This window comes from Protobothrops mucrosquamatus, unplaced genomic scaffold, assembly GCF_001527695.2.
Source record: "Protobothrops mucrosquamatus isolate PMUCROS unplaced genomic scaffold, P.Mucros_1.0 scaffold_82, whole genome shotgun sequence".
Taxonomy (NCBI): Eukaryota; Metazoa; Chordata; class Lepidosauria; order Squamata; family Viperidae; genus Protobothrops; species Protobothrops mucrosquamatus.
Window position 1 is genome coordinate 97,475 of NW_015386158.1, and position 14,947 is coordinate 112,421.

The following is a 14,947-nucleotide window of genomic DNA, read 5'->3' on the forward strand; positions in this document are numbered from 1 at the left end:
CTTCCAGCTCTATTCTGATTGATTGATTGAAAATGATGTGTATCAAACCACCAAAAACAGAAATTAATAAGTGTGTTGTGCTTGACCAATTTTCCAACTCCCCCCTTGTAGAGTGGAGAGATAATTTAAACAAGCATTTTCTTCCTGTGCTGCTTTTCTCCACAGCAATGCTTTTACAAAAGATACTAACTGCAAGTTAATAAGCGCAGCTCTGTGACTGTCATTAGTCAGCTTGCAGCTGCTGCTGTAACTGACAAGACTTTAATCACTTTCACACCTTCAGCTTTTGTTTGCCTCCAAGCAGCTGGAGGGTTGGAATGGTGGGGGAACTGGGCTAGGGAAACAGCTGCTGCTCACACACTCCTTTCAATGTGTATTCTCCATTGTGTGCCTGTTTACATTCTTGTAATCACTTCCTCTAGGAAGAATGTAAACGTAAAGGTATTGATTTAACAGCTAACCAGCTTATGTAATGTAAGATGTAAGATGTAATAATGGGAATGACTCAGCAGGGTCTGTGTCTCTTTAAGAGTCTTTGTATAAAGGGAAGGCTCTGTTGATGTCTTCTTTCTTCCTCCGTTTCCTACTGTAACTGTGGTTTGTTGGATTCTGCTATATTAGTTTGTGTATGTATATTGTTCCTAGTGTATGATATTGTAGATAGTGTAAGATAAACCACCATTTACTATAGACCACCATTTACTGTGTTTACTCCTTGGTTATCTTGCGCAATAAGGCTGTGCACGCTCTAACAGTAAATACAAATATTAATTCCCTTTTTGCTAGTTATCTCTGTACTAGGGCGAGCATTCCAGAGAAGTGGTGAAAAAGGGAAGCTGAAGTAAAATCATAAGCAAGTTGTGGTAACATGATTTTCCAATTAGTGACTATATCATTAAGCGAATGAATTGCTGGTCTCAATTGTAGTTGCTAAACAAGGACTACCTATGTTAATTATTCACTTTTGGTTTTGCGTTGACATCTTTTTCATTCGTGTTCATAAACAATTACTTATTAATATATCATTAATACTTATTAATATATCATTATACTTATTAATAGATCATATATTGTACATTTGATCTATTTTGATTTGGAAAGATATTTTTCTGTACCCCAGTTTGGCTGGCATATTATAAGACATTTTTGCCTTCCATAGCTTGAGAAAATATAAGTTCAGCACATCTTTTATCTGCTCCTACATTTTGTTTACAACATTATACAGGTAGTCCTCGACTTAAAACAGTTCATTTAGTGACCATTCAAAGTTACAACAGCACTGAAAAAAGTGACTTATGACCATTTTTCACATTTACGACTGTTGCAGCATCTCCATTAACACGTGATCAAAATTCAGATGCTTGGCAACTGATTCATATTTATGATGGTTACAGTGTCCTGAGGTCATGTGATCACCTTTTGTGACCTTCTGATAAGCAAAGTCAACAGGGAAGCCAGATTCACTTAACAGTGTGTTATTAACTTAACAACTATAGTGATTCACTTAACTACTGTGGCATGAAGCATCATAAAATGGAACACTTAACAAATGTCTCACTTTTTGGCTCAATTGTGGTCATAAATCGAGGACTACCTGTAATCTGGAAATAATCTACTCTAATAACAGTGTGCTATACAATGTTCACCCTTAAGTAAAAAGTTGAGACTCATTGACCTATCTTAGCTATAATTATAAAATAAGGCACAATGAAAAGTTACAATGGATTATTTATTTTTAATACTTTACTGTATTACTAATCATTTAAATAATAGTTACCTTTTCAGTATAAAAAAATCACCACAGGGTCATGTACTTATGGAAGAATCCTGTTTTGTTTTCTTAAACCATTCGGGGAATTAAGCATAATGGGCTACTCCTGGACCTATTCAGGTTGGACCATTTCTGGATTCTCAAGAACTAGACTTTGAAAGTGGTCTCTAAGTACCATACTTATTATCATCATCTTCGATCACACTATATAACTATTATACCCCTGTGAACTGCATGCTTTTGCTTACATACCACATATAACTGCTTCCAGAGCATAGCCCATTCCTGGAGAGTTGCTGTAACTTCAGTAATAACAGAATCTTCAAGTGGAACAACTGTTTCATACTGCCTGTAAAATGTATAAACACCAGTGAAAATGTCATAAAAAGAAGGGCTGCGGAATCATTTATTTCCATCTTCCCTTGAAACTATGTATTCATTTATATATAATAAACATCCCGCAATACACAACACTTACTTCATATAGTGGAGTGTTCAATCTCAAATAATCTTCTGCCTTATATGTATCGTTTCATTATACAAAATTTTATTTTATGACAATTTTAGTTCTATCTTTTTACTGGAATTGTGTAATGGGATGCAAGAATAACCTTGAGAAAAAGAAGAAGAGCAACAACCAAGGAAACAATGAGCTAAATGAAATCTGAGTCCAAAACAGAAATGTAACTTGAGAAAATGTTTCAGACTTGACTCTTTCTAGTTATCTTGCAGATAAAGGGGGAGGGGGAGACATTTTCAGACTTCCAGAAGTCTGCCAATCCTATGGGGGGAGGTGGTTTCTCACATAAGCTGGATCCATGCCATGAAGGACTTTAAAGATGATAACTAACATCTTGAATTGGATCCGGAAGCAAAGTGGCAACCAGTGCAGCTTTCCGAACAGCAGTGTGGCATGGACCATCCTGGGCCCCAAGACCTATCTGCGCAGCTGTGTTCTGGCTAGTTGTAGCTTCCAAATATTTTTCAAGGGTAGCCCCATGTAGAGCGTCTTGCAACAGTCCAAATATCAGATTTACAGGACTGTGTAAATCTCAATAAATCTCAATAGAAGTAATTTCAGTAGTCTTTTCAAATTGATTTTCTGGTCTGCTCTACCCAGTGGGACTGACAAACATTAATTGATACTCTGGTTAATCTATATATATTATTAAAATTCTTATTCCTATAGCCTTTAAATGGGTGAAACAGTGCAAACTATGCCAAAACCTTTTGAACCAAAATATCTCAAATGGGCTAATTATACAATGAATCCAAAATCCAGGAGCCATGACTCTCACAGAATTGAAATTTGATAAATTTTATAAAACGTCTAATGACATTAAAATTATCATAAAGCAATTTGTGATGCCATATAAAATGTCATAAAACACATCCTGTGCTGATATTTGACTGGACTGGCATGGGCTATTTTCAAGGCAGATAATCTCTGAATGTATTTCTAACTTTTACAGCGAACGCAATACATTAGAAGCAATGTCACTGAGGAATCCAATAAGGAAATATCTCTAAAACATGGGTTATCTATTTTAGTCTCATAGGTATATCACATAGCTGCAAAGAAAAACAGCATGCCTGTCAAATTTCCTGACAAGGTATTATTCTTATGACAAAGGACTAATCAGTGATCCTTAAGAAAACATTTTTTTAACTATGCTCATTATGTTTAGCAAAAAAAATTAGAGAAGAAATTGGATGTAATTTTTTCTTGGAATTATTTGCTAGAACATATATAGTTTTGTAGAATATCAGCATTTCAGCTTTAAACAACTGTATTAAATATTACATGCAAAAGTAGTTTAAATTAAGAATATATTAAATAATGTTAATGGATTCCTATCTATTTGTCAGATATATTAATTTCTTGATAATGTAAGTCCATACTCACCCTCTGTTACTGACAAGTGCCTTTTTCAAATGAATGTAATTTGCAGGAAAGATTCCCTGCAAGAAAAAAATGGATTATATTTATTTTAACAAGAAGAATTAAATGAAAGCTTCAATTGATGGGTAGCAGAATTCAGTATTTAACAGCCCATTTGGTGAAACTAGTTTTAGAATCCCTTTTCTTCTTTTTTGTTACTCTATGGTATCTATGTTTTGGGGTCTCATTACTTCTTTCTGTTTTCCTGTATTTTGCATTACCCCCAAATGAAATGTGATACATTTGTAAGGTTTTTATAAATGCAGTTTAACAACTCTACTTAAGTATAGTTTGGTAACTGCTGATAGATTAGAAAATCTGATTGATTGAAATTGATTTATTCTCAATTACATACAAGTCTTAACAATTTTTCTGAATCCTGAACGTGTATCATTGCAGGTAATCCTTGACTTACAACCACAATTGGGACCAGAATTTCAGCCATTAAGCGATACAGTTGTAAATAAATCATCATGTGACAAGACCTAATTTTAAAACCATTTTTACCCTGATCATTAGGTGAATGAAGTGGCTGTTAAATGAATCTAGCTTGTCAGAAGCTGGGACCTCGGAAAGTTGCAAATTGCGACCAAAGACACGGCAACCATTGTAAATGCAAAACAATTGCCAAGCACCCATATTGTGATCATGTGAGGTAGTGCAATAGTCGTAACTTCTAGGTTGGGTTTTAAGTCAATTTTTCTAAGGCCATTGTAATTTTTGAACTGTTGTTAAACAGTCATAGGTCAAGGATTATCTGTATGGTATACATATTTTTCATATTTTGGCTTGCAAAATAATTACTAAAGTAAAGAGCATTGGGTAAAACCAGCATTTGGTTGTCCTTTGTCATGCTAGTAAAAACATAACCAAAACTGACTGCTAATATATTTACCATTAGCAATGAATGTTGAATGTGCCACACATTAGGACCAAGGCTCGTGGTCGACTCTATTGACTACCGTATTTCAATTTTCATGATTGACTGCCCTTTTATAAGAGATTATTATTATAACTCTACAGAGAGCTTACCAGAACACTATATTCTGCTGGACTTATCGACAATACGGAAGACTGTTTCATTAGTTCAGGTCAACATTTATCAGTGGCTTTGTAAGTTTATTTGAAAGTATGCATCAAACTCAATACTGTTTTTGTTAAAAGCAGCATCTAAACATACCTTTATGCTAGGTCTCTTTATTGAAATTCCTCTGTACCAGCCTAAAATAAAATAAATTCAATTATATTAAAATATATTATTAAAAGATTTAACATTTACAAATTCTGTTATTTTTATTAATTGTAAGCGGTTCATATGATATTCCAGCAATATCTTTAATTAGAGCTCTGACTTTTAGTTTTTATGTTGATAAGTGATCATCTAATAATTCTGCTTTCAGAATAATCAAATGGAAATTTAAAATATCAATTTACTACATGATGTTGTTGTCTGAGTTTCTTTTTTTAATGAAATAGGAACATTAATAGAAATGTCTCCCACCTATATTTTATAGAATCACAGATTTGGGGGCAGTTTCTGCTTTCTGAAGTATCTCTTAAAGCATCCAAGCACCTATAACAGAAAATATCCAGCCTCGATATGAAAATCTCCAACAATAAAAATATATGACAGCCAGATCCACTGGCTGACAATTTGTATTCTCAGAAAGTTTGTTCTGACATTTAGCCCAAACATACTTCCTTATAGTTTTAGCTCAGTGTTTTTGATTCTACCCTCTGCATTCTCTTTCCTGTACGACAATCCTGTACGTCAGTTTGAAGACTGTTATCATATTCCCCAAAGCTATCTCTTTTGCAAACGTAACATATTCCTTTGTGTTTCTGATAGGATTTAGTTTCCAGAACTCTCATCTTTTTGATAGTCTTCCCTTGAATTGCTCCAGTTTGTCACTTTCCATTGATATATGAGACCCAGAAGAGAACAAAGCATTCAAACTGGGGTTTGATCAGGAGAGAATAGATTAAAACAATTTCCTTCCACAATCTGGGCTTTATACTATTGTTAGTCATTTTATTTTTTGTTTTTCTTATCAAATTCAAATAAGAAATTTTCCCTATTAAATTCATCATATTCATTTTGGGCCATTGCTCAAGCCTGTCTAGATGTTTTTAATTTTCCATTTCAATTTTAAACTATTTGTTATCCTTCTAAGCTCTGTATCATTTGTAAACTTGGTAAATGTTCCCCAACTCCAAGTCATTGATAAAAATATTTTATTTGAAGATAGCTATCAAGAAATCGTTGGAGTGGCAAATTTAAATCAAGTCTCCTGCTTCATTTCGGTTTCTTGAACCATACAATCCAACTATGTTTTCTTCTTTTAATTTTCCAACTTTGGCATTTTAGTCCCCAATCACCAGCATTGTATACTTACACTTTATGTTAATTTCTAATTAAACCTGATTATAAATAATGATGATAAAATTCAAGTTTGTGCTCCAACTACTGATGCAAAAGGGGGTTAAGTGTCCCTTTTGCATCAGTAGTTGGAGCACAAACCTGAATGACTGTCATATTAAATAATTGTCCATGAAGTCTAATCAATATTATTCATTCACTGATTGCATTGTAGCCAAGCATTATAATGTTTCTAACTGTAAAAGCAACACTTTTTCTGTCCTGAGTAATAAACAGTATGATCTTCTGAATAAATATGTTCAATCCCAATCCATCTCAATTCACTGATGCCTAAGATGTCAATTTACAGCCATTTCATTTCATCTTTCACTATGTTTCAGAGTGTCATACTTCTTACATTCCATGTTCCTACTGTAATTCTATCTTTTCAACTTTGGTTTTCTTTCCTATATGGCAATATCAGCAATTAGACATCCCAAAGATTTCCATCTAGCCACAGCATAAACACCATTAATACCAAATCCTAATCTAGTTTGAAATTCATACTCTGAATTCATAGCTACAATTTTCTCTCAAGTACATTTCAAACTAATCTATGTAGTTGCTAGGAGTCAAAGTGGCACATAATCACTTCGTAGGATAAAAGCACAAGTGCTCAATTACTACATGGAATATTAAAGCTACTTACCTACTTGGAAAGAAAATAGTAGACTTCGAAATACTTGATAAAAGGCCACTATTTTAATGTTCTTAGTTGTCATATACAATATAGATATTTAACCCTTTATTTATAATCTAACATACAATTATAACCCTTTCATTATACAGGTAAACCTCAAAGTATGACAGGCCATTTCATGAACTTTTGAAATTATGACAGACCTCTCAAAAGCTACATATAACGTTTGAAAGTTATGACAGCTGCAACAGGCTTGCAGTTGTTCACTGTTATGACCCACCACAGGGTCGCTGCAGTTCCCTCCTGCCACTCTCCCCGTCCCACTCTGCCAGAACCCTGCAGCGTTTGGGCCTCTTCCTCACACACCCATCACATCCCACTTTCCTTCTGAAACTCGCCAGACCTCATATGGAAGGAGGGCAGACCATGTGTTCCCAGCAATGTGACCTCCATTTTGTCCCACATATTTGTGAATATAACAAAATGGCAGCCAATAGACAAATTGCTTCATTTTGCTTCCTTTGATTGGAAAGTCTCCACAGTGAAGCAGAAGTTTCTGAATGCTGCATAAAACTTCCTCCTTGAGATAGCAAGAGGCTAATTATCATATCTGAATACAGAAAGTCTTGGGACCTTTGTAAGGCATCAGAATGAAGCAGTTTACTCCAGGGCTGTGCAGCAGCAACCTAAATGCGGCCACCGATTTGTCCCGACCATTTGTGGATGGGGACAAAATGCCGGCCACCAGACAAACTGCTTCATTTTGCTGCATCACAGTGGTCTGTCCAGTGCTGTAGAAGATTCTCAATGCTGCAGGCCTTGTTAAGGCAGCAAAATGAAGCAGTTTATCCTTGGGCCACATGGCAGCGACCCAAATGCAACCACCACTTTGTGGCAGGATAAAATGGTGGTCACTTTCAAAACCATGTTGCGTGGCTGTGCAAAAATAAAATTAATTCCAGAGCTCTGGAAGACCTTTAAAAGGTAAAGGAGGAGAAGGGTGTTTGGCCTGGTGGGTGGGAATCAGGCCTAAGGCCTGGGAGGAGCCAATAAGAGTAGGAAAAAACTTGTTGGAATCTACGGTGTTGGAAGTGGAGCATGGGACATCTTGGGGAAGGGGACAACCTTGGGAGATGAGGGCAGGTGGGCCTGTCCCTGTACTAGGTCTCCAACGGCCTCCCCCACCCAGGAAGCACTCCACATTCCACTTGCAATTCATTGGGGAGAGCAGGGATAGGGGGTTCATTACGTTTCACCTAATGACTGCCACGTCACATGAGCATAATGGGCAGGCTTAATAGCAGTCGTATCTTTTTTAAAAAAAAAATATTGCAATAGTTTCAAGAAAGTTTTGAAATTAGTCACTGGTATTAAATAATATGGACTATGTAATAGAATGCAACTCATTAAGAAATCTAAATATATTCCTGGTTATCATGATAAAACCATCACAAGCCACCCTTATCCTCCCAAAAATGAAGTCCCACTATTTCTAGACAGATGGTTAATAAATATGCTGACCCCTTTCTGACAGGATTACTAATAATGCTTCAATCTTTCTTATAGAAAGTGGGTCAGATTAGATTTACTAAGCATTTGAATAATCATGGTTCTCAAATGATTTATTGAAACATAGGTTTGCAAAATATAAAATGCACTCTTTTTGGGGAACACATAGACAGCTCTAACATGATTGACTTCCCAAAGCCTAATAAAAAACAATGAACCTCAGTGATCACAGAAATTCATTTCTCCTATCTTATTCATCTCCTCTTTACAAGACAAAAGATGGTAAAGGAATAGAAAAAAGGGAAGGGGATATAAAATTTACATTCTACACTGTATTTAGTGTAGCATTGGCTACAAAAGTACACCCACAAGATACCATTATGATCACAGATTATTATTACTACTTGAATAAAGAGAAAAAGCAAAGTAAGTAGTTGGGGCAGTTCATAAACGCCAGAAGAAATATTTTCAATATATCATACCTTCACATTTTTCCAAGATCTGAACAGTTTCTCCTAGTTCTAGAACTAAGCCTTTCTGCACATGTCCTTGGAAGCTGCATATAACTAGGGACACACAATATGTTAAAAGATTAGATGTTGAACAGTACATTGATATTTGATTTCATAAAACAGAAACAACATTCATATCAACATGCTTTTTATAATATTTAGTTTACTCAAAAACAGTTAAAATACAAAATGCCAAAATATTTAAGGAAAAAGAAAAAGAAAAAACACATTAAAGAAGTGTCTTAAAAAAAGATTAACATATATAAACGTAACATCCTCCCTAATTGAATGCTGATTAATATAATACAATCATGTTAATCTCCCACCCGTTTTAAAACAGGCCAAAAGAATTTTATACCAATAACAAAATAGTTAACAGGAATTAAAATGCTTTTTTAATAAGACATTAGTTTTATATATATATATATGTTCCTCTTTAAAAAAAATTCATTCATTAACAAATAATCAGTAACGTTATTAGTTTAAAACAACCAACACTCAAACAATCAGTAACCTAATTTAACATTATAAACTAATTTAAAGAAAGCAAATAAGAATGTAAGAATAATTAAACTAGTAGGAAGCAATTTTTGCACTTGGAATCAAATTAGAATTAGTCTGAAAAAGTAAACAAATACGCTTGCATTATATGTGAACAATATTCAGAGAAAATGAATGTTAATCTATTCTAGAATTCAATGCATTTGTATATTCATATTCTGACATTTTTAACTACTTCATTTTTAACATAATTTTAGTAATAAAAAAAATAGACAGCTATATTTTCTGCTTTATTACCATTAAATTTCACATTATATTACATTTTAACCCAGTGAATTTTGTTAAACTATAGTTCATAATAATAATAGTTTATTAAATTTATGTGCTTTTAAACTACGTGATGTTTTGGATATTAGTTTATATTTTTATCCTCTGCTCTTATTTTGAAAATCTGTTAGGAATTTGTGATTTTGTATTTATCTGTCATACATTTATAACATAGTTTCCAGACAACAGGAAAAAGCTTCAAAAAAAGAATTTGGCAGATACTTATATCCAGCAAGCCCTCAATTACTTGTCCTGTAGCATAGCTCCTTTATTTACAAGTAGTGTGTTTCATGAAACTGGGATAAATTTGATTAGTTTAAACTTTAGTTAGTTCAAGCATGGCAAGATCAAATTGTATTTATATTACTAGATGACAATAGAAAAATTCTATTATGATCTATACCTTATAGTTATGTTGTAAGAAGATGTAAATACATAAACCAAAAATCACCTCAATGATAGTTAAAATTATTTATTACAACAGACACGTACATCTAGATCCCAGATCCCAATATCCTCTCAACTCCAAATCTCCTTTCTGAACAAATCCATTTCCACAACCTTTCTAAAATTTAGGAGCACAGATGCTGTCCAGATGTCTAACAGCTATTCCTAACAGTGGCTGCTGCCTCTAAGAAGCACATTTCTGATTTTCTGCCAAGTCTCCTCAATATTCCAATCCTTAGTTTCCACTTCATTTTACATGGAAGAAGTTGGTCTAAACAGCTCCAATCCAGATAATAACATTATCATATGCAGATCTACTTGAACATAATCTTAAAAAAATCAGGTACTCCTCAATTTACAACCATTCGTTTAGCAACCACTTGAAGTTACAACAGCACTGAAAAAAGTGACATGACTGTTTTTCACACTTATGATTGATGCAGCATCCCCCATGGTCAAGTGATCAAAATTCAGACACTTGGCAACTGACTCATATTTATGACGGTTGCAGTGTCACAGAGTCATGTGATCCCTTTTGTGACCTTCTGACAAGCAAAGTCAATGGGGAAGCTAGATTCACTTAATAACCATGTTACTAACTTAACAACTGTAGTGATTCACTTAACCTGTGGCAAGAAAGTTCGTAAAATGGGGCAAAATTCACTTAGCAGCTATCTTGCTTAGCAACAGAAATTTTGAGCTGATTAGGGAATTCAAGAGATATACTAGTACAAATTGATGGTATTGATACATTTGATACATTTTCCCTGCATATTAGCACATCGTTATTTGAAAGACTACTTAATGTTGTATGAGCTTGTATGCTTGTTTCAATTATTTGACCTGGGTCATTTTCATTCTATCATGTTATTAGAATAACTATTTTATAGTTAAAAGCTTTTTCTCACCTGACTTCAGTTCTGTGGAATAAATCTGTCTGTCTGTGTCTGTCTGTCTGTCTGTTATATAATAATAATAATAATAATAATAATAATAATAATAATAATAATAATAATAATAATAATAATAATAATAATAATAATAATAATAATAATAATAATAATAATTTAAAAAAAGTTGGAAGGGACCTTGGAGGTCATTTAGTCCAACCCACTGCTCAGGCAGAAAACCCTATACCATTTCAGACAAATGGCTGTCCAGTCTCTTCTTAAAAACTTCCAGTGTTGGAGCATTCACCACTTCTGGAGGCAAGTTGTTCCACTGGTTAATAGTTGTAACTGTCAGGAAGTTTCTCCTTAGTTCTAGGTTGCTTCTCTCCTTGATTAGTTTCCATCCGTTGCTCCTTGTCCTGCCTTCAGGTGCCTTGGAGAATAGCTTGACTCCCTCTTCTTTGTGGCAGCCCCTAAGATATTGGAATACTGCTATCATGTCCCCCCTCGTCCTTCTCTTCATTAAACTAGACATACCCAATTCCAGCAGCCGTTCCTTATATGCTTTAGCCTCCAGTCCCCTAATCATCTTTGTTGCTCTTCTCTGTACTCTTTCTAGAGTCTCAACATCTTTTTTACATCATGGTGACCAAAACTGGATGCAGTATTCTAAGTGTGGCTTTACCAAGGCATTGTAAAGTGGTATTAATACTTCACGTGATCTTGATTTTATCCCTCTGTTAATGCAGCCCAGCACTGTGTTGGCCTTTTTGGCAGCTGCAGCACATTGCTGGCTCATATTTAAGTGATTGTCCACTAGGACTCCGAGGTTCCTCTTACAGTTACTACTAATTGAGCAAGGTACGCCCTATACTATACTTGTACCTGTACTAAAGCTTTCAAGCAAAGATTTATTGATGTGACTGCCCAAGATGATATTGTGGTACTTAAATGTGTCAAGTCTCTGAAGGCTCAAACAAATCAGTCTTCCAGTTAGAAAAATATTTAACAACTTACATACATCATCATTTCAGAAGAGCTTTTTTTAGACCTTGATTTGAACAACTGGACTCAGTGGTAAAAGGGAGGTTTCATGGAGACCCAACTAGAGTTCTAAGATTGTGCGTTTGGGGAACAGCAGCCTTTGAAGACACTGGACACATTCTTGTTTACTGGAAATTGTACTCTCCAGAAAGGGCCACTTATATAGACACTTATTTAAAAACTAAAAAATATTGGGGCACCCAATATTTATTGCAAGGAACAAACCTAAATATCATCAATAAGACTGAACTCTTAATTTCAAAGGCCATCCCAAAGAGGACAGAAAGAGGACAATCTTGATCAGATTGGAGATAAGTGTAGGGGTGACAATCTGTTATGAAGTTTTGTTTTGTTTTTATCCAATTGCATTTTTGTATCAATTTTATATATGTGATACAGTCAGTTGATTTAATTAATAAAGTTTTCTTCTTCTATTTTGCCATATAGTTTTATCTTACTTTCTTACCCACTGTATTTTATTCTATTTTATAACACAATAGCTATTTTATCTCATTTTACTGTATGTTATCTCATGTTATTGTATTGTACTTATTGATGCTTATGTTTAATATGGTCAATTGAATAATCAATAAAGTATATTGTATCGTAACTATAGTGGCAATCACATGACAGAGGGACGCTGTAAAGGTCGGAAGTAGAGACTCTAGAAAGAGTACAGAGCAACAAAGATGATTAGGGGACTGGAGGCTAAAGCATATAAGGAACGGCTGCTAGAATTGGGTATGTCTAGTTTAATGAAGAGAAGGACAAGGGGGGACATGATAGCAGTGTTCCAATATCTCAGGGGCTGCCACAAAGAAGAGGGAGTCAAGCTATTTTTCAAAGCGCCTGAAGGCAGGACAACGGATGGAAACTAACCAAAGAAAGAAGCAACCTAGAACTAAGGAGAAACTTCCTGACAGTTAGAACAATTAACCAGTGGAACAACCTGCCTCCAGAAGCGGTGAATGCTCCAACATTGGAAGTTTTTAAGAAGAGACTGGACAGCCATTTGTTCAAAATGGTATAGGGTTTCCTGCCTGAGCAGGGGGTTGGTCTAGATGACCTCCAAGGTCCCTTCCAACTTTATTGTTGTTGTTGTTGTTGTTGTTGTTGTTATTATTATTATTATTATTATTATTATTATTATTATTATTATTATTATTATGGATCATCGCACAGTCAGCCAAATGTTCAGACTGGATTTGGCATTTTGTCTACCTATCGAATCCTTACCAAGGACCTGGGATAGGCAGATGTGGATGTTTGATGTTATTACAGATATCCTCGCAGGATGGAGGCAGTTCCTAGTAAGGCCGCCTTTTTTATTATTATTATTATTATCACCATCATCATCACCATCATCATCATCATAATCATCATCATCATCATCATTATATGTAAAGGCATAAGTTATAGTTATTTTTGCAACACCACTGGAACTCTCAACTATCATTGAAGAAGGCAGTTGGCAAGCAAAGTTTACCTCTAAATAAATCAAGAATTTGTGCACGGTTTTTAAAAATCTTTTGAATTATTGCCCCCTCACCTCATATGGTGGTTCAATCTTAAATAAATATTCTCTCAATCAGCTCACAGGATGGCATAATTATTATTTATATCCCCAGATATAATTACAGGCATTGATAAAATTGTTAACCAAAATAGATAATTTAACTATATCCTCCCAGTTATGTTTCATAGCATACAATACTATGAAATATCACGTCTCCAATGGCTTATCTTTAGAAGAGCTGAAAAAAATATATTCCTTATGTTTGACAACTTTCTATTACATTCATTTTAAATTCTTTAATTGCATAATGCAACCTAATTGCTAACTGTACTGATTCATTTTGTGAGAAATAATCCATTATTTCTCTTTACAGAAGAAAGAATACATTCAACACATTGTGCAGGATTTGTACTGGAAAAAAATTAAAAGCAGTCTAGCAATTCATATAAAGTTTGCAACAAGATAAGTGCTCCCAGAATAAGTAGTTTTTGCCGTCTCCTCTTTAGACTCAAACACGGGAGGAAAAGAATACGACCTGGCATTTCCTCTCCCCCCCCCCCAATATTTTTGCCTGATATTGCGCTACAACCAGCCCACATATACTAAAGTCAGAATAGGGAATATACTGTCTGCAATGACAGGCAAGAATTATCATACTTCCACAAAGATATGCTTAATATATATTCTTTATAGGAAGAGTCAATATATTGTACTGATTTTGAACACATTATCATGATGCAATTAATAATTCTTACAAAACAGGCATTAAAAGTTGAATTGCTTGAAAGAAAAAATTAATAAAATTAATTAATGGGTGATTTTTACTGGCTACTATGGAGAAATATTTCCAAGAGTTGGCCAAATTAAAAGATTTCCTAATGATAATATAGAATTACTGAATGTAGAATATAGAATTTCAAGTAGACTGATTCCTGTCATGATAGAATTTCTTTGGAGAAAGAAATTTTACATGCGATAGAAACTTGCAGCTTTCTAGGCAAGTATCATCCCTGGAATATGCTGGGGAGGAAATAAAGCTACTTTCTGCTTTGCCATCTATGTTTGATTATAAACAAAGAATTCAATCTCAATCATGACAAATTGAGTCAAGGGAGAAAGATTTTTTTTTCTTTATCCTGCAATCTTTGGAAGGTGGCATGAGAAAATTTCATAATTTTGAATTTTTTTTGAGGGGAGATACCTTCAAATTAGTATTGGCTCCTGGTGACTGGCTGGACAAGTCCCTGCAATTTTCTTGGCAAAATTTAGGAAGAGGTTTGACATTCCTTAAGGAGAGACTAGAACTCAGTCTTCTGGTTGCTAGACTGTATTTTAGCAACTATACCAAACTGGCTCTCAATCCTGAAATTCTTGCCTATTATTTAAACTTAAGGACTGAAATTTAACTTGCAAAAGGAATACATCACTA

General features: G+C 34.5%; 1 protein-coding gene and 1 non-coding gene across 2 annotated transcripts in view; one reads left to right on the plus strand and one right to left on the minus strand.

Annotated features, from left to right (window-relative positions):
- The window catches only part of LOC107285855 (dedicator of cytokinesis protein 3-like), a gene marked incomplete at its 3' end in the record, with an annotated part of 177,306 nt that overhangs the window by 94,908 nt on the left and 67,451 nt on the right, over nucleotides 1-14,947 (minus strand). The window contains exons 2-5 of the mRNA XM_015814120.1: nucleotides 8,764-8,847; nucleotides 4,894-4,934; nucleotides 3,678-3,733; nucleotides 2,024-2,120 (exon numbers count right to left, since the gene is read on the minus strand). Of these exons, the coding sequence (XP_015669606.1) occupies nucleotides 2,024-2,120; nucleotides 3,678-3,733; nucleotides 4,894-4,934; nucleotides 8,764-8,847 (278 nt within the window). The remainder of the gene's footprint in view (nucleotides 1-2,023; nucleotides 2,121-3,677; nucleotides 3,734-4,893; nucleotides 4,935-8,763; nucleotides 8,848-14,947) is intronic.
- On the plus strand, nucleotides 6,168-6,294 carry LOC114922426. The gene has a single exon (XR_003810408.1). It is a non-coding gene; the product is annotated as a small nucleolar RNA SNORA17 (small nucleolar RNA).